At 40.6% G+C, this 24,503-nt stretch overlaps 1 protein-coding gene across 3 annotated transcripts in view; it reads left to right on the top strand.

Annotated features, from left to right (window-relative positions):
- Positions 1-24,503, top strand: part of PHC2 (polyhomeotic homolog 2) — a 154,083-nt gene that overhangs the window by 104,851 nt on the left and 24,729 nt on the right. For all 3 annotated transcript variants that reach the window (XM_036745055.1, XM_036745054.1, XM_036745056.1), the window contains exons 8-9: positions 9,578-10,002; positions 10,384-10,549. In XM_036745055.1, coding sequence (XP_036600950.1) covers positions 9,578-10,002; positions 10,384-10,549 — 591 coding nt within the window. The remainder of the gene's footprint in view (positions 1-9,577; positions 10,003-10,383; positions 10,550-24,503) is intronic.

The following is a 24,503-nucleotide window of genomic DNA, read 5'->3' as shown; positions in this document are numbered from 1 at the left end:
GGGTATTATTTCCAGTGAGGTTAGGGGTGACCAAATGGATAACCAGATCTTCCAGGTGAGATAAAGCAAAGAGCCCCTGGGCCAAGCTTTAGGGAAGCCTGCCTTTGATTTCATTTATCACTTACTAAATTCACCAGCTCAGGCAGAGCAAGGGATTGTGGTTGCCCCTTCTAGACCCTAATTCAGGACTATATCCATACCCCAGTTGATCAGTTTAGGGAAAGTTTAACCTATGGCAACAAAATCACATTGAATCTCACTGTCAGCTGTACCCACTTAGTGGTTATTCACACATAATGGGGCTAAGGGGAGTCTGTATAGCTCAGGGGAGTAAAAGGGAGTAAAAGGTCCCATCTACCCCAGTCTTGGAGCACTACCCAGGCCCTAAGTCATCTAAAGATCAGCTTACCCACAACTATAGGGTCATAACCTACCACTTCACAAACCAGTCCTTAAGGCCCCTACCCCACAACCACTAATGTTTTGATTCTCAAAATTGAACTTGCAAATCACCAAGTGTTCTGGATCCCAGCTACTCGGGAGCCTCTGAAAATTTTAGGGACTTGGTTCCTAAAGAGGAAGTGTTCCTGTCAGTAGTGCTAGTTGAAACAGTTCTCAAGAATGATCCAAGAGACCAAGCCTGGCAAACAGGGAGACATTACAAACTATCATACCTAAATGGAAACGGCTTCTTCCCCTTCCTGGTGGTGCTGAGGGTCTCTTGCCTGGCGTTGCATAATATAGCTATTGTTGCACTCCTAATACTGCCAAAAGCATTGCCTGGAGTGGACGTATGCTGTAGCCAGCTATGGCCCTTTGCCAGTCCCTGAGACAGAAAGTCTTTCAGGATATTTATAGTGCTTTTTGAGGCAAAGAGGTGACCCCCCACATAGGTCAATCAACTGTCATTGATCTGGTTCCTGAGACCATCAGTTCTAACATCAACCCTAGTCAGGCCTGAGACTACATGTCTGTAAGGGTTTTAGAAAAAAGCAAGATCAGAAAGAGGCTAGAGATAAGGCAAGCTGTGTTCATCCAGTCTTTCAGCATTCCCACAGCCCCTGTTACTACTATTTTTCAGGAAGAAGAGAAGGGAATTATAGCGTTGCCATATCTATGTAGCCACATGGGCTATATAGCCATGCCTCCCACTGATACCCAACCTGCTGGACCAACTGGCAGGGATAGTGATAAGTCAATGAATTGAACCTACAAGGGCTATGCAATCTGAATGATGTATGTGATGCCAGTGAATGGAAGATGACCTTCCTGGCATGTTGTCATGACCTGTATGAATACTAGGTTCTACGAGTCAGTTAGTGCATTTCCTTGGAATTTTTCAGATTCATGATTCAGTATTTTAAAATTTCTTAATAGGTATTGATATAGTTTGTTTTTATATCACCTTTATTTCCAATATTTCCTTCTTTGCTCTCTTCTTTTTAACAAAGGAAGCCATTCCTTATAACAAAAAATAATAACAAGAAGGAAAAAAGAAAGCAATTTAGCAGAACTAACCAGTACATCAGCTGAATTTTACAATGTTCCTCACTCATAGTCCCTCACCTCTTCAAAGAAGGGAGTGAAGTGCATTTTTTCATTTCTGCTTTGGGGATAAGCTTAGTCATTATAATTATCACTGTTCATTTTAATTGTCTTTTCCATTGACATGGTTATTGTCATTGTGTCTATTTTCTTGATTCTGTATACTTTTCTCTGCATCAGTTTGTATAAGTCTTCCTAGGCTTCTCTGAATTCTTCATATTTATTGCTTCTTATGGTACAGTAATAATACATTTGAGTATCATAATTTGTTTAGCCATTCTCCAAATAATGAACACCTGCTTTGTTTGCAGTTCTTTGCTGCCAAAAACAGTTTAGCTGTTGAATACTTTGGTGTATATGAACCCTTTCTGTCTCTGACTTCCTTGGGGGTTTATCAGGAACTCAGTATTTCAAGACCCTTTGGACTGATGGTTGGTGGCCTAACTCAGTGAGGATGTGCCCATCCAGGTGAGGCCATCCTTTATCCAACACTGACTATTTGTGAAGCTGAAATAGAAGGGGAAATTGGAAACCCATAGAAATACAATAAGGGAATCCCTAGATCACACCTAAAACCATGTGAAGTCCCTGTGAAGGACCTTGGCACTGCCAAAAGACCTGCAACAGTTGCTTCATTTTCCAGAAATCTCCAGCTATTTTACCTCCAAGTTTCTCACTTGGACAGCTCCTCTCACTGACCTACTGAAGCACCTCAAGGCTTACCACTAGATATTGAAAAGACCAAGTGCATACCATTATCATAACAGTTTAGCTCAGTTCACTTTGATAAACCTAAACAACCTAGATTCATCATAGGGACACTTGACAGGGACAAGTGGATCTATACAGAGGCTGTCCTTGAGATCAAACTGGATCTGTCCCATACACCAGTCCTGCATCTATTTCTCCTGCAAGCTGACTGCTCCTGGAAGGAGCTAAATAGTAGAGAAAAAAGAGGCTTCTCACAGTACAAGTAACCCTGGAAGCCTTGAGGCCCTGTCTGGAGGGAATGTGGCACCTACTTATTGTCCTTATCAGAAATGCCCAGAGACCAGCTCCCTCACAGCAGAGCTAATGTTGGATTCATTAGGCACAATTTAATAGTAGGTTCACCTTCACATTCCAGGGTATCACAAGTTGTGGGCAGGGATATTGTTTAGAAAACTAGAATTTGGATGCCTGGCAGGTCAACCACCACATTAGGCCCTCTTACAGACAATAAGATTTGTAGCTACTTAGTACTGACTAGACGGATTAGAAGTAGTCTGCCAGCAGCAGATACAGAATTCCTTTTCCCACTCTAGCCACCTCCCCTCTAAACTGTCATGATTTCTGAACCCAAAGGAAGACTTCTGAATTGGCTTCTTTGTGCCTCCCAGAGAAGTAAATGGGCACAAAGGTAGACCTTGGACTTTCAATGGCCACAGACATGTCATAGTATCTGCAGGAGCCTATAAATTATAGGCCAGTGAACTTGATTTTTATTAATTGTATAATTTATTAATTGGATAGTTCAAGGTTTAATCATTGAAGAGATAGTAGTATATACCCAGAAAAGCAGGTGATGATTACAAAGACCCAGGATGACTTAAAAACATCATGCTAGACTAATATTTTTGATAGGATTTTTAAGAGGAATGTAGTAGATGTCATTTATCTAGATTTTTCAGATTGTTTAATGGAATATCTCATGCTATTTTTCTGGGAAAAAAGATGTGTACTAGATGGTAATATATTTAGATGAATTTGAAATTAGTTGAATGCAACTTTGCAGACTATCTCCATTGGAGTTCACCAGGGATCTATGCTTGGCCCTGTGCTGTTTGGCATTCTTAGCAGTGACTTAGAAAAAGGCATAGATGGCATGTTTATCAAATTTGCAAATGAATCAAAGCTGGGAGCTATAACTAACACATTGGATGACTGAGGCAGGATCTTAAAAGATCTTGACTCAGCAAACTGCCTGTTTTTGTGGGACTGAAAAGCTATAAATGTTTTTTTTTACATTTTTAAATACAAATTTTCAGAGCTGCATTTAAAGCCCATGTATAAAAATATTTATGAAAGCCATCTTGTTCACAGAAACTCAGATTGGGAAGGGGCCTCAGAGACCATTGGGTGTCCCAAATAGGAAACCCTTTTATCTCAACCTTGACAATTTGAGTGGTGATCAACTGGCCTCAGATTGAAGACCCCAGTACAAGGAAGCTCATCTCCTACCACAGCCAACTCCACTTTAGGACAGCTCTGATGGTTAAAAAGTTTTTCCTTGCATCAAACCAAAGCCTGCCTCTCTGTGGCTTTGATCCATGGCTGCTTGTTCTCCCTGCCGAAGACCAAATAGAACAAATCTGATCTTTTTACCATGTGACAGTCCTTTGGTTACTTATAGACAGGTTTCTCTTTGCTGGTTAAATATCCTTAGTTCTTTCAACCAATGTTTGTATAGTATAGTCTGGTCCTGTCACCGTCCTGGTCACCTTATCTCTCTCAGATTTCTGTGCATATGACCTCCTCAGCTCCTGTGGGGTCAGTTATCATCTTCATGCCAACTTTCTCTTAAACTCTAGTCCAGGGGTGGGGAACCTGAGGCCTTGAGGCCACATGTGGCCTTCTTGGTCCTTAAGTGAGGCCTTTTGATGGAATCCAAATTTTACAGAGCAAATCTTTATTCTAGGTCTACCCTACTCAAGAAGATTCTTCATCCTGGTTAATTTTTGTTTCATATTACCCCAATAAAACTGGTCTATCCATTCTTCCCCAAATTCTATATATCTCTCACATCTTTATGCCTTTGTATAGGCTTGTCGCCTTGTTCCCTCTTTAACTCTACACCTCTTAGAACCCCTTGCTTCCCTTAGAGAGGTGCCACCACTCACTTGAAGCCTTTCCTTATTTCCCTTGGCTGTTAGCACTCTCTTACTTCTCAAATTATCCTATATTTACTTCTCTGTCTACATTTTATATCCCCACTCCACCCACCAACAAATATTAGCCCCTTGAGGGTAGGGATTATTTGTGGCTTGTCTTTGCATCCCCAGTCTGTACTACAATGCCTTGCATATAGAAGACACAATACATGTTTGTTAAATTAAGTCATATTGAGGACTTGTAAGCTTTTCAATAATCACTCCTTTGCCTTATGTCAGTTGGGTAATTCAGATATAGTGGTTCCATTATCAGCCACTGATGAAAATAGACCATTTATAAAAATGTTGGAAAATCTGTTCAATATTACGTTTGTGGTCCTAAGTTCATCTACAAATGCTCTCGGGAGAATCTGACTCTTTTCAGGCTTATTTTTCTCATTAACAACCTTTCACTGTTCTATGAGAAAAGAGTACTGGTCATAATTTTTGATCTTCCATGACTTGTTTTTAATATATTCACGATGATTTTTAGTGACCATCACCCTTCTAAGGTGCTCACAGCTTAATTACTTAATAGTAAAAATTTTGTTAGAAATTGACACCAAGCTCAGCATCCTGTATTTTGCGGAATCTGCCTTCTTCCCCTTTTTGAAAATTGAGACGTTTCTGTCCTCTATTCCTTTATCACCTCTTCCATTCTCTACAAAGATTACTGATTAGTGGTTCAGCAGTCATATCCACAAGTTTTTTCAGTGCCATAGAATACAATTCTATCCAACCCAATAATTTTAAAAGTTAAGCTAATGCTCTCTTATAATCTCATTTATCTTATATTTTAATTTCTTGTTAACCATTTTTGTTTCATTTTCTTTGATTCTCTGATCTGGAGATCATCGCCATTGTTGAAAACAGAAGGAAAGTAGGAATTCAATAATTCCACATCTTTCTCGGTAATCCATGATCACCTCTCCGTCCATAATAATCATTGGGACTATCCCTTTCTCATTTTCCTTCCATTCAATTTAAATTTGATTAATCAATTTTTGATTAACATCTATTGTGTATAGAATATTCCTAGTGAGATGCAGAGTTTGGATGAGTCATTGTTAGGGCTGTCATGGGGTTTACAGTCTAGGAAGGAAATAGGACATGAAACCCCTGGCCCATTCCTGAAACTCTGAGCTTACACAAACCAGGTCCATTCTTGGAAGCAGTTCAGTAATTAGTCTTTTGGCTCAGGTCAGTTTGACTTGTTTCTAGCTTTTCTCAAGAGACCCTTAGCTCCCATGCATATATGCATCAGGCTTCTAAGGCACAGAACATAAAAAAGGTTAATTATATACAAGTGCTAAAAGGATTTGTACCTAAATCCATATGCAGTCCAGAAAGCCTTCCCTGCTGTTAGGCCCCAACTCCCATATGGCACCTGCCTGTTCTATCACTAGAGGAGTTGCCTTAAAAGGTAATCAGGATTTACTTCTACAGAATAAGAGAATCTCAAAATTAGGAAGGACCCTAGGGGCCATCTAGTTCAATCTATATCTGAACAAAATTCACTCTACAATATATCCCTTTACTTTCCCAAGCTAGATTTGAGCTCCTTCCTTCACTCTCCACCAGGGGAAGAAAGGACTAACTATTGCTAGAGAATCAAGCAACCCAGCCCTCTGGTGAGCTCGGCTTTTCCCCAGGGGCTTAGTAATGTATAGTTGAGGCCCCTAACTAAAGCTAAAGTCTTCCCAAGGAGATTGGGTTCCCAATTGAGATGAGGGTTGCTAGAGAGTCAGCCCCCCTCCTCAAGACCTGCACGTGATTCATGGTACCGATGAAAGGCACAGTCCTGGTTTGTTCTTACATCCTCCTCAGGTCCCTTCGCCCCATTGCTCCTAGGTTTGACCCTTCCATTGGTCCCTGGCTTCCCAGTTGCGTTCAGCACTGATTTCCTGAGTCTCCTTTCAGTGCCAGTGAATGTGAAGTTCAGCTTTGTCCTGGTCTCTTAACTCCCTTGGAGACTTGGGAGTGCTGCTTATGGCTGCACTGCACCAGCATAATGCTGTCTTCCCAGAGACTGCTGCTACCGCCATGTACTCATGTACCTCAGGAGAATGTTACAGCTCTTACAATGAGGCTGGGTGCGTTGCCACATTCCCAATCCTTTTGTTTTAGTCAGGACCCATCTGGTTCACAAAAGAGCCTGTTAGGTAGTTGTGAAGATTTCTGACTTACTGACCTCAAGCAGTCCTCTCTTCCAGCCAAGCTAAGCTGATTCCATCATTCCCTTCTTCCCTAATTCAGGGTACAGGCAGTGTACCCTCCAACGGTCGTCCCTACTTGATGACTATTTTGGGATATGGGGGAAAGATGCTTTCCATTCATTTTTCTGATTTGTCATTCCCTTCATTCCTTCTGCTGACTAGGGCTAGGCTATACAAATTCCCCCAAGGCTTGGAGAAACCTCCAGAAACCATAGAGACACTAGAGAGGGAGGGACAGAGCTGGTGGCTACCACTAGAAAGCCAGCTGCAAAGACAACGGCATGTGAGACACGGGGATAAATATAATACAATATACAGGTATAAATGATGGTAACAGTTATGAAGGTGGTGCTTTAAGGTTTACAAAACAATTTACTCGAGACAGTGCTGAAAGGTAGTTAATGGAAGTATTATTATCCCCACTTTGCAAATGAGTAGACTGAGGCTTAGAGAGACTTACCCTGGGGCCCACAGCTAAAACACTTCAAAGCCAGGATCCATCTCTTCTCTACTTTTTCCTACAATTTTGCCCACATTGTTTTTGTTACTTTTTCTTATTTTTGATTTCTTATTTTTTTGATTTCTGATACCTGAGCTATTTTCATTTCTTTGATAATCAGTGAAGCTGAACATTTTCAAGTAATAGTTTAATGTTTCCTTTTTTTTGTAAATTGTCTGCTGATATAAATTTAATTCAATTCAACTCAACAAATATTTTCTGAGTGCCTACTGCACACAAGGCACAAGGTGATGCAAAAATGAATATGAAATATCCCCTGTCTTCGAGGTGTTTACATTTTACTGGGGGAATGGGGAGTCGGGGGGAGAGAACAACACAGAATATATGCACAAATAAGTAAACAGCACCATAGAGCCCTATGATGATCACATGACAGTGGGAAGAATCAGGATCCAAAAGAATCTTGACAGGCTGTTGACCCCAGTTGGCTGAATCTACTAAGATGAAATTCATTAGGAATAAATGTAAAGTCTTGCGTCTTGATACAGAAAATCTCCTAAGTACAAGATAGAGGAGGTCTGGTTAGACAGCAGTTTTGAAAAGCATCTGGTAGCTTTCTTAGACTGTGAGTTGCACATGACTTAGCAGTGTGATACGGCAGCCAAAAATGCTACTGCAGTCAGGCTCCATTGTATAGGGCATTACTTCCATGAATGGGTAGGTGATGGGCCCACTATACTCTGCTCTCATAACACTCCATCCAGAGTATTGTGTGTGGCTCTGGGCACCATGATTTAAGGACATGGATAAGCTGGAGGGTGTCCAGAGGAGAGCAGGCAGGACAGTGAAGGGCTTCCAGTCCTTGCTGTATGACTTATTAGTTGAAGGAGCTGGGCATGTTTAACCTGAAGGAAATCTTGGATGGAAATAATCAATGTTTTCAAGTATTGGAAAGAGTATCATGTGGAGGAGGGACTTGCTTTGCTTCATTTAGCCCCAGAGGGCAGAATGAGGAGTGAGAGATGGAAGCTGCACAGAGGCTGATCTAGGCTGGAGGTCAGGAAAAACTTCCTGACAGTTTGAGTTGTCCAGGGTGTAAGGGGCTACTTCCACAGGTGATGGACTCCCCTTCCTTGGAGGTGTTTATTCACAGGCTGGATGCCACTCATCAGGTACAATATAGAGAGGATTCTTTTCCCACGTGGATTAGAAAGACTAGGTCACCACTGAGATCCCTTCCCATTCTCAAATCATGTGATTCTGTGATTGGGTGAGGCAAGAAAGGTGACATCTTCTGATGGACCTAAGCCCAGAGGCTTCACTCTTATAAATTTATATCATTATAGAGATTCTACAGGTTGTTTTTTAATTGCATATTTTACTTTATTTTATATAATCAAATATATTTGTCATGACTTTAACTTTTTTTCTATTTGTTCAATGGATAAGAAATTTACTTTCCTCTACTACTGAGATATTATTCCTTTTCTGCCTTTTTTTAAATTTTTGTTTATGTTTGATTCTCTGATCCAGTTATTTCTTTTTCTCTGGGACCTCAGGCCCAGGCTGCAAACACAGTCATGAACATAGGCATTTTCCAGGCTGTCCCTGCCTTTCCTGAGAACACTTGGAAACCTATTTATTTTGCATTCAGAATCTTTTCTGAAATTTTGGCTCAGAGCCCTAGAATTTAAATTCACTCTTGTTCACTATGTGCATGTGATTATAATTGGCCAGTTTTGAATAATTCAAGGTACCCATACATGGCTATGGCTCTCTGTAGACCTCTAGCTAGGAGTCTCTTTCTGTGGAGGGGCAGACATGAAGAGGGCAAGGCGCAGTGGTCATCCATCCAAGCTAACTAGAAGCCTTCAACAGCTTCAGGGGCAAGGGCCTGGAGTAGAGGCAGTCCATTACAAGTATATTTCTTGAGACCCTGCTGTGTACCAGTGCACTGTGCTAGAAATTGAGGGGGATACAAAGAAGTTTGAGAAGGTGATGACCCAAGGACTCCTCTCATTGAGGAGATAAGATACATAACACATGTGAAAAGGCAACCAACTACACAAAGCAGTAAACGGTAAGTCCCAAATGAGTGATGCACATAATGAGCACTGTGGGGGTTCAGAAGAGGGAGACAGAACTTGCAGCTGTCTCCAGACTCCAGGGCTGTCACTAGGATGAAATGAGAAGAGATAAGCCTTGAAAATGGGCAGGATAGCTGATCAGCAGGCAACCTGAGGAACTCAGTACGTAAATCTCAGGTTGCTATTTATAAGAACAGGAATGCAGCCATGTCAGGGAGCAGACTAGACTCTTTGGCTCTATATGGGAAAGCAAAGGGATATGAAATGGGGATGAAAGTGTTGGGGGCCAGGGAGGAGAACATAATGGGAGCCAGGCTGAGTTGAGCCACGCTACCTAACATGACTCTTTCTCCCCACCAGCCTACACCCAGCTGCAGCCACACCAACTCCTTCCACAGTCCCCATCAAAGCACCTGCAACCCCAGTTTGTCATCCAGCAGCAGCAGCAGCAGCCACCTCTACAGCAGCAGCAGCAACAGCAGCAGTCCCAACAACCCCGGCCCCAATCCCAGTCCCAATCCCAGCTTGCCTCAGCTCTGCCAGGAGTGACAGTCCAGTCCAGCCCTGAAGTTCATGCCATGTCACTAGGCCCAGCAATCCCTGCCCTCCCACTGCAGTGTCCTGCTACCAATCAGCACAAACCTGGCAACAGCCAGCAAGGCCAGCCCTCCAGCCCAGAGGCTGGGCCCCAGAATGGACATTCTGAGGGCCTGCTCCACACCCCCCAACGCAGGTTCCAGCACACATCAGCTGTCATCCTCCAACTACAGCCTGCTTCACCAGCGGTGAGTTAGCCAGTCCCCAAAGTATGTCCCTCTTTTGGATAGCCACAGCTTAGGCAGGTCACAGCCAACTTGGCAACCTTCCTCCCAATGTGGGATGTGATGCTGGGATGGATGATGTTTTGAATCTGCCTGGGTATTTCAAGAGCCTCTTAGGGTACCATTTATCCAAAGAGGAGCAGGGCAAGGAAAATAATAGATCTATGTATATACAGCTCCTCTGGACCTACAGAGTCTGGATTTCAAAGTCCTTGTCAATTTCCCATCCCAGAAGCTGTGTCCCAGTGCTTGCGGTTTCATCTTCAGCAGAAGTATTCAAGAATGTGGTGGGAGGAACAGGGGGAACTCCTAAAGAGACTATCCCTCTCCCCTGTTCCTTGACAGACCCAACAATGTGGTCCAGATGCCTGGAAGGAGGCAATGCCCAGGGAGAAGAGTCTGCCTGAGACCCTGCCCAGCCCAGCAGCCCAGCAACCAGCCACCCTCACTCCCCCACCTGCTGGTCCACTCCAGCCCACAAGCTCTGATGTTCAGCAGTCTGCAGCACATGGTAGGGGGAGTGGGAGGGCAGGATTCCTTGGGGAGAGGAGACAGCTTCCTCAGCTGCTTCTTGGACATCTGACGTGGGCACCAAAGTGAGTGGGAAATTGGTAGTCACTGAAAGCACCTAGAAGCAGCAAGGAGATGAGGTGAATAGGTTGTGGAGACAGGGAAAAACAGAAAGAGGTAACTGGGGGGAAAGGGGACTGTCTAATTCAAAAGAAAGGAGGTTGAAGAAGCAGGAGAAGAAGAGATGAGTACCAGAGTACTAAAGCCTGAACACTGAGCTGGCATCTCAGTGGTGGCCAGAGTATCTGAGGGAATGTTGAGGTGGAGAGTGGGGACAATTCTCCTGAAAAGTAAGGCCTCGCATCCTTTATGCCTGAAGCGCATAGATAATTGAGCAAGTATTTGGGGTCTGAATTATTAATGTGAGTATAAAATGCAACTTTAAAATGTTGTCCATCTGAGAGACAGTGTGGTGGAGTGGAGTGGGTTTGAATCCCACTTTGATCACTTACGACCTATTGGACCTTGGTCCATGAGTTCACCTCCCTGGGCTTCAGTTCCTCATCTGTAGGGGCATGAAGTTGGATTTGGTGGCTTCCAAGGCCTTTCCGCTCTAAATCTATGAACTAAATCTTTTAAAGAGATTCCAGGACTTTGTACTATGCAGTAGTTATTATACACTCACTTAGGAATGTTTTGTGTCAAATATTTGGTACAATAATAATTTTGCCCACATAGGCATAAAATCTGAGAATTTGGTCCAAGAATTTGAAATGGGAAACCTGGCAAGACAGCCTTAGTGCTGAAGCTCATGGATGAGGACAATGGCCAAGAGCCACAAGGGGTGGGAGGTGGGGATTCAGGAGAGGGCCAAAGAGAGCACTTGAATCCAGCCTAGTTAGAGCATCCACATAGGATCTAGTGCCCACTGCTAGGTTTGCCATCTGCCGAGGAATGGGCAGACATGGATTGTTCCATGTTCTCCATCTCAGGCAGCTCTGCCAGAACCCTGTGCCCTGGTGGAAGACATCATGCTGCCTCAGCCTCCTGCTGGACTTCCACCCTTTCATTTCTTGCCTTTCTCAGACTGCCTGCAGAGTGGTCTTGGCCCAAAGTTCAGTGGCATCATGAGCCACCTTTAATTCAGGAAGACAGTTCCTGCCAGTGCCCTGAGTGTTTTTCAGAACAGAAGAAGGAGAGACAGAAAGAGAGAATGGGGAGAAAGAAAGGGAGATCTCATGGGGATGAATAAAAAGGAAAGTAGGATTCAGGTAAGAAGGAAAGAAAAGAGGAATAAAAGGAAGAAAAAAGTAAGAGGAAGAATCTGTGAGGCAGGGAAAGGAGAGCAAATGAGAAATCACAACCAAAAAGACTCAGGAAGGGACCTGAAAGTTCATCCCAGAGATTTTAACCCAAGTCTATAAACTTAAAAAAAAAACCAAAACTATAATTGTATTTCAATGCAGTTGGTTTCCTTTGTTATCTTATATATCCTATGCATTAAAAGCATTATTCTCACAAGGGATCAGAGGCTTCACTAGACTATCAGAGAGGTACATGACACAAAGTTAAGAACCCCTAATCTAGTTCAGCTTCCTTTCTGGCCAGAATTTCCTTACAGATAGTGCTGCAGCTTCTGCCTCAACACCTAGAGTAAGACTAACAGTGCACTGCTTTGGAAGACAGCCCAGCCTATTCCCCTGGAGGACAGCTCTTCTTGTTCAGAAAATTCTTCCTTCTTTCCAGAATCTGCTGCCACAAAACTTGGACTCCTTAGTACTAGTTCTGTCCTCTGCAGCTAATCTTCCACAGTAGAGTCCTTCACATATTTCAAGAAAGCTATGATGTCCCTCCTGAGTCTTCTCCTTTCATACTAAAAACCACTGGTTTGCTGAGCTGTTCCTCAGCTCTGTATGGTCTCATGTGTACCCCATATGTCACTCTCAGCCCCCATCTACACATCTTGGTCTCTCTCCTCTGAACATGCTCTGATTTGTCAGTGTCCTGATTAAAATGTGATGCCTAGAAGTTCATAAATTATCAAAACTGGATGAGACTTTAAAGATCATTTAATCCAACCCCCTCATTCTACAGAAGAGGAGACTAAGCCTCAGAAAATGGGAGGGACTAGCCCAAGAACTTATAGTGAATAAGTGGCAAAAATACTTCTGGTCAGGTACTCTGGTCAGAGACTCTTTGAGTCTCTCAGATCAGTACAGTTGCTCCATGGTCTGACTAGGATAGATTAGATGGACCATTGCCTTCCTTCAGGGTAACCATGTGGTCAACTTACTTCCTGTTTCAAGCCAGCTCTCTTGTTTGCCCCTGCAACCAGGTTGAAGAAGAGCCTTGGACCCTTGTTTAGCCTGGAGAAACGAACACTTGGAGACATTACAGTTGTCTTCTTATATTTGAAGGACTTGCCTGTGAAAGGAGGAGTAGACTTGTTTTATTTGACCCCAGAGGGCATAATTAGGGGGTAGAAGTTACAGAGAGGTAAATTTAAGGGTTTTCTCCAATATCCTTTAAAATTTTTTTTCAATTAACAAAAATCTATTTTCCACACTTCACACCTCCCCTCCTCCATTGAGAAAAATAAAACAAAATAAAATCATTGTAATAAGTATGTATAATCAAACAAAGCAAATTTCCTGGATTGGCCATGTCCAAAATATATATCTCAAGCTGTCCATCACCTACTTCTTTGTCAGGAGGTAAATAGCATATTCACTGTGGGTCCTCTGGAATCATGGTTGGTCATTGTGTCAATCAGAGTTCTTAAGTCCTTCAAAGTTGTTTGTCTTTACAGTGTTGTTATTATAAATTGTTCTGGTTCTGCTCACTTCACTCTGCATCAGTTCATACAGGTTTTTCAAGGTTTCTCTGAAACTATCCTTTTCTCATTTTTTAACAGAATAATAGTCCATTACGTTCATATAATTGTTCTGCCACTCCCCAATAAATGGACACTGCCTTAGTTTGCAGTTCTTGGATGATACAAAAAGATGTACCATAAGTTACATATGGGTCCTTTCTCTCCTTCTTTGATCTTTTGGGGATTAGAGGCCTAGGAGTAGTGTTGCTGGGGCAGAGAGTAAGTACAGTTTAGTAATTTGGCGGGGATAGTTCCAAATTGCTCTCTAGAATGGCTAGATCAATTCACACCTTCACTAACATAATGCATCTGTTTTCCTGCAGTTCCACCCCTCCAACATTTGTCATTCCTTTTGCCAGTCTGATGGTGTAAGTTGGAACCCCAGACTTCTTTTAATTTGCATTTCTCTAATTAGTGATTTGGAGCATTTTTTTCATAAAGCTGTTGATAGTTTGGATATCTTCCTTAGAAAACTACTTGTTCATATCCTTTGATCATTTATTCAAAGAAAAATGGCTCTTATCCTCATAAATTTGAATCAGTGCCTTGTATATCTTAGAAATGAGACTTTTATCAGAGAAATTTACTGCAAAGATTTTTTCCCATTTGTCTATTTCTCTTCTAATTTTAACCACACTAGATTCAATTTGCAGAAATGTATATAGTTATTTAAAATGGAATTTTGCTTCCTATTTTTTCCTGCTGAATTTTGTTGGTAATATACAGAAATCCTGATGTTTTTATATGGATTTATTTTATATGCTGCAACTTTGCTGAAGTTTTCAATTGTTTCATCTCACTTTAGGTGACTTTCTGGGGTTCTAAGTAAACCAATCATGTTACCTGCTTGGTGGTGATAATTGTTTTCCTTTTTGCCTGTGCTTATTCTGTTCCCTCAAATTCTTTTTCTTTTCTTCTTGCTGCCACTTATATTTTGAGGACTGTATCAGATAACAATGATGATAATGGACATCCTTGGTTGTACCTCTAAGTTTTGGATATATACTACTTATCATATTAAGGAAAGGTCCATTTATTCCTCTGTTTTCTAGTATTTTAAACACAAATGGGTGTTACATATTGTCAAAAGTCTTTTCTGTATCCATTGATAGAATCACATAATTTTTGTTGTTCTTGTTTATTAACATAGTTATGTTTATAGTTTTCCTAATGCTGAACCTACCTTGTATTTCTAGTAAAAAGCCCAACCTGGTCATAGTGTATAATCTTTGTGACATATTACTGTAGCTCTTTGCTATTATTTTATTTAAAATTTTTGCATCACTATTCATTGAGGATATTGGTCTATACTTTCTCTTGTTGACTTTACCAGGTTTAGGTATCAAGACCATATTTGTTTCATAGAAGGAATTTGGTGGGACCCCTATTTTTTCATGTATTTTATATAATATTAGAATTCATTGTTCTTTGAATGCTTGATAGAATTTACTTAGATATATCTATCTTGTCTCAGGTATTTTTCCCTCTTTGGGAGTTCATTTGTAGCTTGTTCAGTTTCTTTTTCTGAGACAAAGTAACTTAAAAACTCTATTCTTGTTCTGTTGATCTGCACACTTTTCATTTACATAAATATTCATCTGTTTCACTTAAGTTGTCCTTTTCATGGGCTTAGAGCTAGACAAAGTGTTTCTAATAATTTTCTTTATTTCTTTTTCTATGTTGTGAACTCACCTTTTCATTTCTGACAACAGGTAATTTGGTTTTCCTCTTTTAAAAAAAATTAAATTAGCTAATGGTTTATCTAATTTTTTTCTATTTTATGTTTTCTATTTATTGGTTTTTCTTGAAAAACCAGCTCCTAATTTTATTTATTAATCCCATGGGTTTTGCTTTTGGGGGGTGGTGGTGCTTTCAATTTTTAAAAATTTTTTCTTTGATTCTTAGGATTTCTATTTTGGTATTTAATTGGATTCTAAACTTTGTTGCTTTTTTAGTTTCTTTAATTGCATACCCATTTTATTAATCTGTTCTTTCCTTCTTTTGTTGATCAAAGTATTTAATGTTTTAAAATATTCTCCTTAAGCACTGCTCTGGCTGCATCCCCAACATTTTGTTATTATTCTCATTGCTGTCATTATTAATAATGAAATTATCTATTGTTTCTTTGATTTGGTTTTTGACTTAGGATTAAGTTATTTTGTCTACAATTAATTTGAATCATGGCTCCAATGACTCTTTATTGAATATCATATTGTTGTGACCAGTAAAGGATATTTACTATTTCTGCCTTTTGACATTTGTCTGTGAGGTTTTTACACACTATTATATAGCCTGTTTTTGTAAAGATACCATATGTTGCTGAGAAATACGTATACTCTTTTCTACTCTCATCTCACTGGAGGGCTATCATATATAACTTTTCTAAAATTGTGGTCAGGACTTTAACTTCATGATTATTTTTGTTTTTTTAGATCTGCCTAGGTTGGAAAGAATACATTGAAGTCTCCCACTATTTTATTTTGCTGTCTATTTCTCCTTGTAACTTATTTAAGTTTTTAAGTTTTTTTTAAAACTTAGATGCTATGTCACTCAGTGCATATATGTTAAGGGCTCATTCATTGTCTGTGGTCTCCTGAAGCATAACATATATCAAAGTTTCTACTAAGCTATGGTCTTTTCATCAGGAATACTTGCCTTCCAGCTTTTTCATTAAAGGTCCTTTTCCCCCTATAGGATTATACTCAGTTTTGCTGGGCAAATTCTTTTTGATTGTAAATCTATATCCTTTGCCTTCTAGAATAATGATTATCAAGCTTTCAGCTCCTTTATAATGATGGCTGATAAATATTTTGTGATTCTCATTGTGGCTCCTTAGTACACAAATTTGTTCTTTTTGGCTGCTTTCAGTTTTTGTGTTTTGTTTTGCCTAGAAGCTGTGGACAATTTTATTTCATGATTTCTAAAAATATGTCTATGCATGTGTGTGTGTGTGTGTGTGTGTGTGTGTTGGATGGAGAGGGGGGAAGTGGAGAGTGTTCATGGCCTTTAGGTAGTCTAATGATTTGGTCTATTCTGATTTTCAAGGAGTCTGTTGCTTGGGTCTGGTACTAAGCTGTTAATTCTCCTTATAAATCTTTCCTCTATCTCTCTTACATTTCTTTTCTCATTTTTTCCTCTAGTGCTCTCATTTAAATTTTAAATCATTTTTAACTTTTAAAAACTCTTAATTTCTTCCAGGAATTCTAGTTGAATTTGTTAGCGCAATTTTTCTTTGAGGCTTTACCCATAGATGTTTTGGAGTCATTCTCTTCTTCTGGGTTTATGTTTTGAGTGTCCCTGTTACCATAATAGCTTTTTAGGGAAGGATTCTTTTTTCTAAAAAATAATTCTTCCAGCTTTACTTCTTGAATTGGGATGTTGTGTTAGGGCCAGGCTCTGTGCACTTCTGGAGGGAATGCCTGGGCCTTGTTTGGTCCTGATACATCTTTCTTTATAAGGTATTCAAGGCTCTTGTTCATATTCAAGGCTGGGCACCTTCAAGCTTTCAAAGTACCTGAAACTATTTGATCCAGTGCTGTATACAGTGTCTAGTATATAGCAAATGTTTAGTAAATGCTTTTTGATTTATAAATACTTGCTGATCCAAAACAAAATCTGATCACTGCTCTCTTAATCTGAGCTTTGCAAGCTCCTAACTCAGGTTTGGGTCTGTGTAATACCACTATGGGTTTGCCCCTGGTTGGAGCTCTAGTAGACTGCTATTGGCCCCAGCCATTGTCAATTAATTGGAACGCTCTACAGGTTTAGAGTGACAGAACTACAATTTCCCCCTTAGTTTGAGCCCCTTGTTCTGTCTGTAGGCTGCAGAGTGGGCTAGGTGCCGGATTGGAGACAGTACTCTGGGATTAGAGCCCCACAGCTGCTGTCATATTCCTAGCCCAGATCATAGCTTCAGGTTTTGACCCCACCATGCCCTGGAATGTCACCATTATGCACAGTCACCTCATCAGTCCTCACTAGATTTGTCTCCCTGATCTGAGGCACAAATGATAGAACTGCCAGTTGGTTCTTGTTTCTGCTAGGTCACTCTATACTGGATCTGAGACCTCTTGTTGGCCTAGTAACCACCTACAGGCCTAGTTCAGGCATCATACTGAAAGGCTGTGCCTGCCTTCCTGGCTAGACATCCCCACCCTCCCCCAGTGTCTAGATTCCTTATGCCAGTATTGTCTGAAAAAATGATTCACTATGATTTTCCTTGGATTTTTCAATCAGGAATTATCAGCCTGGTACCCTATGTCTTGTCTGAGTAGTTGGAGGGATGGGCAGTGGAGAATGGAGGTAGAATATACTGGTTCTTCCTACTGCGCCATCTTGACTGGTCTCTCTAAATTTAACTTTACTGTAAAGACAAGTTTCCTAACAATTAGAAAGTGGATTGGACTGCCTTGTTAGTGGTGGATTGACCCTTGTTAGAGTACTTCACACAAAGGCTGGACTATTACTTGTCTAGTATGTAGGGGGAATCCTTTTTCAAGTATGTCTTGGCCTAGATGTCTACTGTGGTCCCTTCCAACTCTGAAATTCTATAATTATGTGACTCTAAACTTATGCAATTTATTTTCTTTTTAGCCTAAATACATTCAGCCTTTCTATAGCTCCATGACTTCATCTGTGTAGGCCTCTCCCACACTGTGCCAATTGTAATCTGCCCACACCTCTTCATCCCATCCTTCTGTAAATTCTCCACCGAGGATCTGGCCAGCATACTGTAGGACAGTGGGTACAGAACAGCAGTTATGCTGACAATCTGTTATTCTTTTATTTGTACTATCTGACTGGTCTACCTGCTTTCATGTTACCAGATATCCTTGATGTTGTCTTGAAGAATAGAAAATTTGCAAGTTGGAAGGGACTGCAGCAGCCATGTAGTCTAACCTATACACTAAAGAAATCCTTAGTATAACATACCTAACAAATGGTTAACTAGTTCTGGTTGAAGACCTATAAGGAGGGGGAAATGACCACTTCCCAAGGCAGTCCATGCTACTTTGGGACAACTCTAATTGTCAGGAAGTTTTTTCCTACATCAAGCTTAAATCTGCAACTTCTACCCATTGCTGATTCTGCTCTCTGGAGCCAAATGGAGTAAGTCTAGTACCTCTTCAACATGACAGCCCCTTCACATATTTGAAGATAGCCATTATGTTCCCCCAAGTCTTCTCTTTTCCAGGCTAAACATATCCAGTTCCTTCAGCTTATCCTAATAGGTCATGGACTCAAATCCTCCACCATCCTGGTGGACTTCCCTGGACATTCTCTGGCTTATCAAAGAAAGCCCTTCCATAATGTAGTGCCCGGAACTGGACACAGTACTACATATGAGGTCCTTTGAAGGCAAAGTGAAGTGGGACTATGACTTCCCAATTCCTGGAAGCTGTGCCTCTCTTAATATAGCCCCAGATTGCATTAGCTATTTTTTTAATTCCCGTAACACAATGCTGACTTATCATCAGGTTTGTCATCCACTCAAACTCCAAGGTCTTTTTCAGAACAACTGCTCTCTAACTATGCCTCCCTAATCTTGTACTTGTGAATGTTTTTGGACTAAGATGCAAGACTCTTCATTTATCTCTATTGAATTTCATCTTATTAGATTCAGCCAACTGGGGTCAGTATCTTGACAAGATCTTTTTGAATCTTGACTCATTTGACTATCTAGTGAGTTAGTTATCCATCCAGGCTTTTTTCATTTACAAATTTAATAAGCATACCATCCATATTTTTACCCAAGTCATTGGTAGAAAATGTTAAAACAACCCAGGGCCAAGAACAGATACTCTCAGGTCATTCACTGGATACTTCCTGTCCCATTAACATTGAACCATTAATAGCTACTTTTTGAATCCAGCCATCCAACAAGTTCTGAATCCATCTGATTAGCTTATTAACTATAATCAGTATCTGTCTTCCCCACAAGAATAATATGAGATATTTATCAAAAGTTTTGCTAAAATCTAGGCAAACTATATCTTCAGTAGTCCTTTCTTCTAGAAGTAATCCTGTCAAAAAAAGAAACAAGGTTAGTAAGGCATGCCCATTTTTGATAAAGTTATGCTGGGTCTTTGCATCACTGTTGCACTTTCTGGATGTTCTCCAAACATCTTTCTAATGATCCATTCTAGAATTTCGCCTCCCCCCCCAAAAAAAGAGGGAGGGAAGAAGGAAGGAAGGAAGTGAATATGCTTCAATCTGTACTCTTAGTCCATCAGCTGTCTATGGATAGCATATTTCATCATGAGTCCTTTGGAATTGTGTTGATTAATGTTACTAAATCTTTCAAAGTTGATTATCTTTACAATATTGTTGTTCTTGTGTAAATTGTTCTCTTGTTTCTGATCATTTTATTTTCTTTCAGTTCACACAAGTCTTCCCTGGTTTTTCTGAAACCATCTATTTCATCATTTCTTACAGCACATAGTATCATATCATATTCACATGCCATAACTCATTCAGCCATTCCCCAATTGACAAGTATTCTCTCACTTTCTAATTCTTTGCCACCACAAAAAGAGCTGCTATAAATATTTTCCGTCTATATCAATCCTTTTCCTGTCTTTGATCTCTTTGGGGTATAGATACCTGGTAGTGGTATCACTAGTTGAAAGGTTATACACAGTTTAATGGCTTTGGGGGCATAATTAAAATTGTTTTCCAGAATGACTGGACTAGTTCACATCTCTACCAACAGTGTATTATTAATGGGCCTGTTTCTTACATCTCTAGCATTTGTCATTTTCCTTGTTTGTCAACTTAGCCAATCTGATGGGTGTGAGGTGTAGTTTTTCAGAGTAGTTTTAATTTGTATTTCTCTGATTATCAGTGATTTAGAACATTTTTTCATATGGCTATTGGATAGCTTAGATTTCTTCTTCTGAAAATTATATGTTCATATCCTTTGACCATTTATCAATTGCAGAATGGTTTATTCTTAAAATTTTGATTTACTTCTCTATACTCATACCATTTTATAGGACCATCCCATACTTTTATATTCATCTTCTATTACCTATCCTTGCTTTAGAGGCAGTGAAGACCTGAGTTCAAATTTGGCCCTGGACACTTATTAGCTGAGTGATGAGATAATTACTTGTAAAGAGTTTAGCACAGTGCCTGGCATAGAGTAGGTGTTCAATAATTGTTTGTTGCCTTCCTTCCTTCATCCTCAGTACATTTTTTGTGATTTTACACCACTTCTCAGCTACACAACATCATTGGTAATGTGCTTCAGACTATTTTCACCCACCATGTGTTTTTCTATTGCCCTCTGAGGCTTCTATAATTTTCATTTTTCTAGGACTGCAGTGTTCTATTATTTATAATCATATAGCATTGCCAGGAGAATACTGTTAAAAAGCTGGGCTTTGTGACAGGGAGCAGTTTGGAATTATTGAAAGCCCAGCACCATTTCCCAAATGCAATCTTTTCCTATCTCCTTTTATTCAAAATTCTAGGTTCGATTCATTAAACACCATTAGCTCCTGTTCACGATATACATACTCAGACTCACTCAGTGAGTTGCTCATCTAAAAGCATGTTATAATCAAGGCAGTATGCCTTCTTTTTTCATGGCCCATCTAAGATCCCAACTCCTCCATGAAGTGTTCCCAACTCCACCTCCCAACTGAAAGTGTTCCTTTCATTCTCAAATTTTCTTAGACAACTTTTTCTGGATCTCCCCTTTTTCCTTGCCTAACACTACTTTGTATATTGCTTACTAGTGAACATGTTGTGTTTCCTCACTCCTAAGCTTCTTGAGGGCATCTTTGTAACCTTAGAGTGCCTAGCAAAGTTGTCTTACACATAGTAGGCAATTAATAAATGTTCATTAAATTAAAGTGCCTGTAGTCCAACAGCATATTAATGGAGTTGGCCCCAGGTCTTCTGACTGCAAAGTCCAGCATTTTTTGGACTACACTCTGCTACTCCTCAATTAAATCTTTTCTGGCTAAAGCGAATTCTGGATGCTGTCAGTCTCCTTATCGTGACAACTGTTTTGCACTAGTTAAAACATCATTTAGAGCAGCTGGGTGGCAAAGTAGATAGAGCCCTGGGCCTGGAGTCAGGAAGACTCATTTTCCTGGGTTCAAATCTGGCCTCAGCCACTTACTAGCTGTGTGAACCTGGGCAAGTCACTTCATCCTGTTTGCCTCAGTTTCCTCATCTGTAAAATGAGCTGGAGAAGGAAATGGCAAACCATTCCAGTATCTCTGCCAAGAAAACCCCAAATGGGGTCACAGAGAGTCAGACATAACTGAAAAATGACTAAACAACAACAAAACATCAGTTAGCAAATGATGATAGATTCAAGTGTTTTTACCTTGACCCATTTCCCATTTTTTCAGAGCTTGTTTTAAAAAGTCAAATTTGAAATGTTGTAGTCACACTCAGTATCTTCTCATCTTTATCCTTATTTTTAATTTGGTTTTTCTTGGGCCTTTATTCCAAGCAGTCAATGACCTGGCTATTGATAGAGGATTCTGAAATGATTCCCATTTTAGTAGTCAGTTATTTTGCAACCATCTGTTGACATAGTCATTTCCAAAGCTCTGGGCTTACTATAGCCAGCATCTTCTAATTATCTTCTGGAAAGAAAATATTCTGATATAGATGTGAGGTTTTTGAGTGGCATGCAAACTTTTCATTTCTTGATCCCCAGACATGTTTTTCTAACATAAATCTTGCCATCCTTTGGCTCAAAGTTGCTGAGTATCAAGGTGTAATTTGATTTAGTGTGGAGCATCTTATCAGATCCTTCAGGGAATTCCTCTATTTCTTCATTCCTTGCAACAGACAGAGCCAAATTTCTTCAGGGGTAATTTTTAACTCAAAGTCATTGTAAGCATTGCAAGATGAGGTGGCCAAGGATCCCCTGAAATAATATTTCTTCCTCACCTGTGGGTGCAGAATGGAAGCCTCTCTGCAAACTCTTTTATTCATCTCTCCAGAAAGAATGTATGAGCTGCCCTTCAGCTGGCTGCATTTTCTTTATGTTTTCTGGTTTCATTTACAACAAAAATGTCAAGATGGCTGTGGTTCAGCTCCCAAAGCAGTGTGTCAACTGGTTGGTCATTGGACAAAGCTTCCCCATTGAGCACCAACAGCTCAATTAATCTTTGTAGACAGTCTAAGTGTTCTTAGCATCCTCTGCTGCCTTTTCCAGCACTCTGCCATCATGATTGTGGAAGCAGAAGGGGGGCTGCATGGGATCAAGAGCTGTTTGGCATTTTTAGCTGTTTCTCTGGTTGCCATGGCCCCCAAATTCATCACCTAGCAGCCAACAATGAGCCTCTCCCCACTTAGTTAGGCTGGTCCTCAGACAGCCAACAGTCTGTCACCAAGACTGGACTTGAAGCCTTTCCAGCTTGGTAGAACCTGCCAGAGCCTGAACTCTGATCAATGAGCCTTCCAGAGTCCGAGGATCTAGGTTCAAATCCTCATCGGTAAAATGGGGGGAGTTAGATGAGGTGGTCTCTGAGGTCTCTTCCACAATGAGGTACCACAGCAGTTCTTCTGTGGAGCAAGACTCTAAACATATTGCTATAAAAATGTATAATTTTTCTTATTGTCAATAGCAATAGCTATTACTTAAAATAGCATTTTAAGGTTGCAAAGTGCTTTACACGTTAACTCATTTGATCCTCACAAAACCATGCATGGTAGATGCTATTATCATCCCTATTTTCCCGCTGAGGGAGGTTCTCCCCAGCTGTTCATATTCTAAAACCTTGATTCTATCATTTAAGGTACTAGCCATTTTTTCCAGCTTTGTCATCTGAAAATCTAAGTAGGTCGTCTACCTTTTTTAAATCAACAACTTGAATGGAGTTGTGGGGCAAAGCAAAGGATAGGCCCTGTGGCTCACCTTTAGAGAGGCGTCTTATTGCCGTCAGTCCACTGATTAGCACTCTCCAGTTATGATTGTTCAAGCATCTATTCTCATGCAATCCACATCCATCTTGTCATTAAATATGGCCTGAGAATTCTTTGTTGGAGGGGATGTAGCTTTCCAGGAGGGACATGGAGAAGGATATGAGGAGAAATCTAGGTGATGCAAAAACAAAACCTGTCAATTAAAATATATGTATGTATAGAGAGATACACACACACACACACACACCTTTGCCTCCTGAGAGATTTTGCCAGATGAGTGAATGTAAGCTTCTTCAAGACAAGAGCTGCCCTTTCTTAAAACTCTTTCCCTTGCTTCTTGCACAGGGCCTGGTTCATAGCAGGCTCATAATAGCTGTTTGTTGAATTGAATTGTTGGAATCAAGTCAAAACACACAAAAGAAAGAAACACTGAGCATTTCATGTGTCTGATACTCAGCACACGTGTGGCAAGCACTAGAAGCTGAGGGCATGCTCAGTGTTTTTCAGGAAGCTCATAGTTGTAGAGGCGAGACAAACATTAGACATGGAGAGCAATAATCCTAGAGGGCTGAGCACTGGGAGGGGCCCAGAAGTCATCTGGTTCATCCCATTCTCTTTAAAAAGGAAGGAATGAAGGGCCTAGAGAGGGGCAGTGGCTGACCAGAGTCAGAAAGTGAGGAATCAGCACACTCCGAGTTTTGAACCCAAGTCTGCAATCTCTAAATCCTGAGAAGAGTATGACGGTGCATAAAGAGCTAAATCCGGTGCTCTCGATCAGGAGCATTAAGGAGGAGGAATCAATCTTAGTGAGCTTCTTATGAGTGTTTACGTACTATGTGCCAAGCATTGTGGTGGGGATAAAAAAAAAAAAAAAGAAGAGGCAAAAAATAAAAACAGCCCCGTCCTCTGGGACTAATGTAATGGTAGCCAAAGGAATGGGAACTAGACCCCTTGCTGTAGGTATTCCCATGGGGCAGAAGGGAAAAGGGGTGAGAGGGAAGGTCAAGGAGAGGAACAAAAGCAAGCGAACAATAAAACAAAAATGTCAGGGAAAGAGATTGCGATTAGAAAGAAAAATCACTAACATGGCACCTGCAGGGGAGTGGCAAGAGTTTGGGACTGGAAGTCAGAGCACGCGGGCTCTTCTGCTTCTTATGTGAGTAGCCTTGAGAAAATCATTCGTTTT

Source organism: Trichosurus vulpecula, chromosome 2 (assembly GCF_011100635.1).
Source record: "Trichosurus vulpecula isolate mTriVul1 chromosome 2, mTriVul1.pri, whole genome shotgun sequence".
Lineage (NCBI taxonomy): Eukaryota > Metazoa > Chordata > Mammalia > Diprotodontia > Phalangeridae > Trichosurus > Trichosurus vulpecula.
The sequence above is the reverse complement of the archived record's forward strand: the minus strand, read 5'-3'. Positions and strand labels throughout refer to the sequence as shown.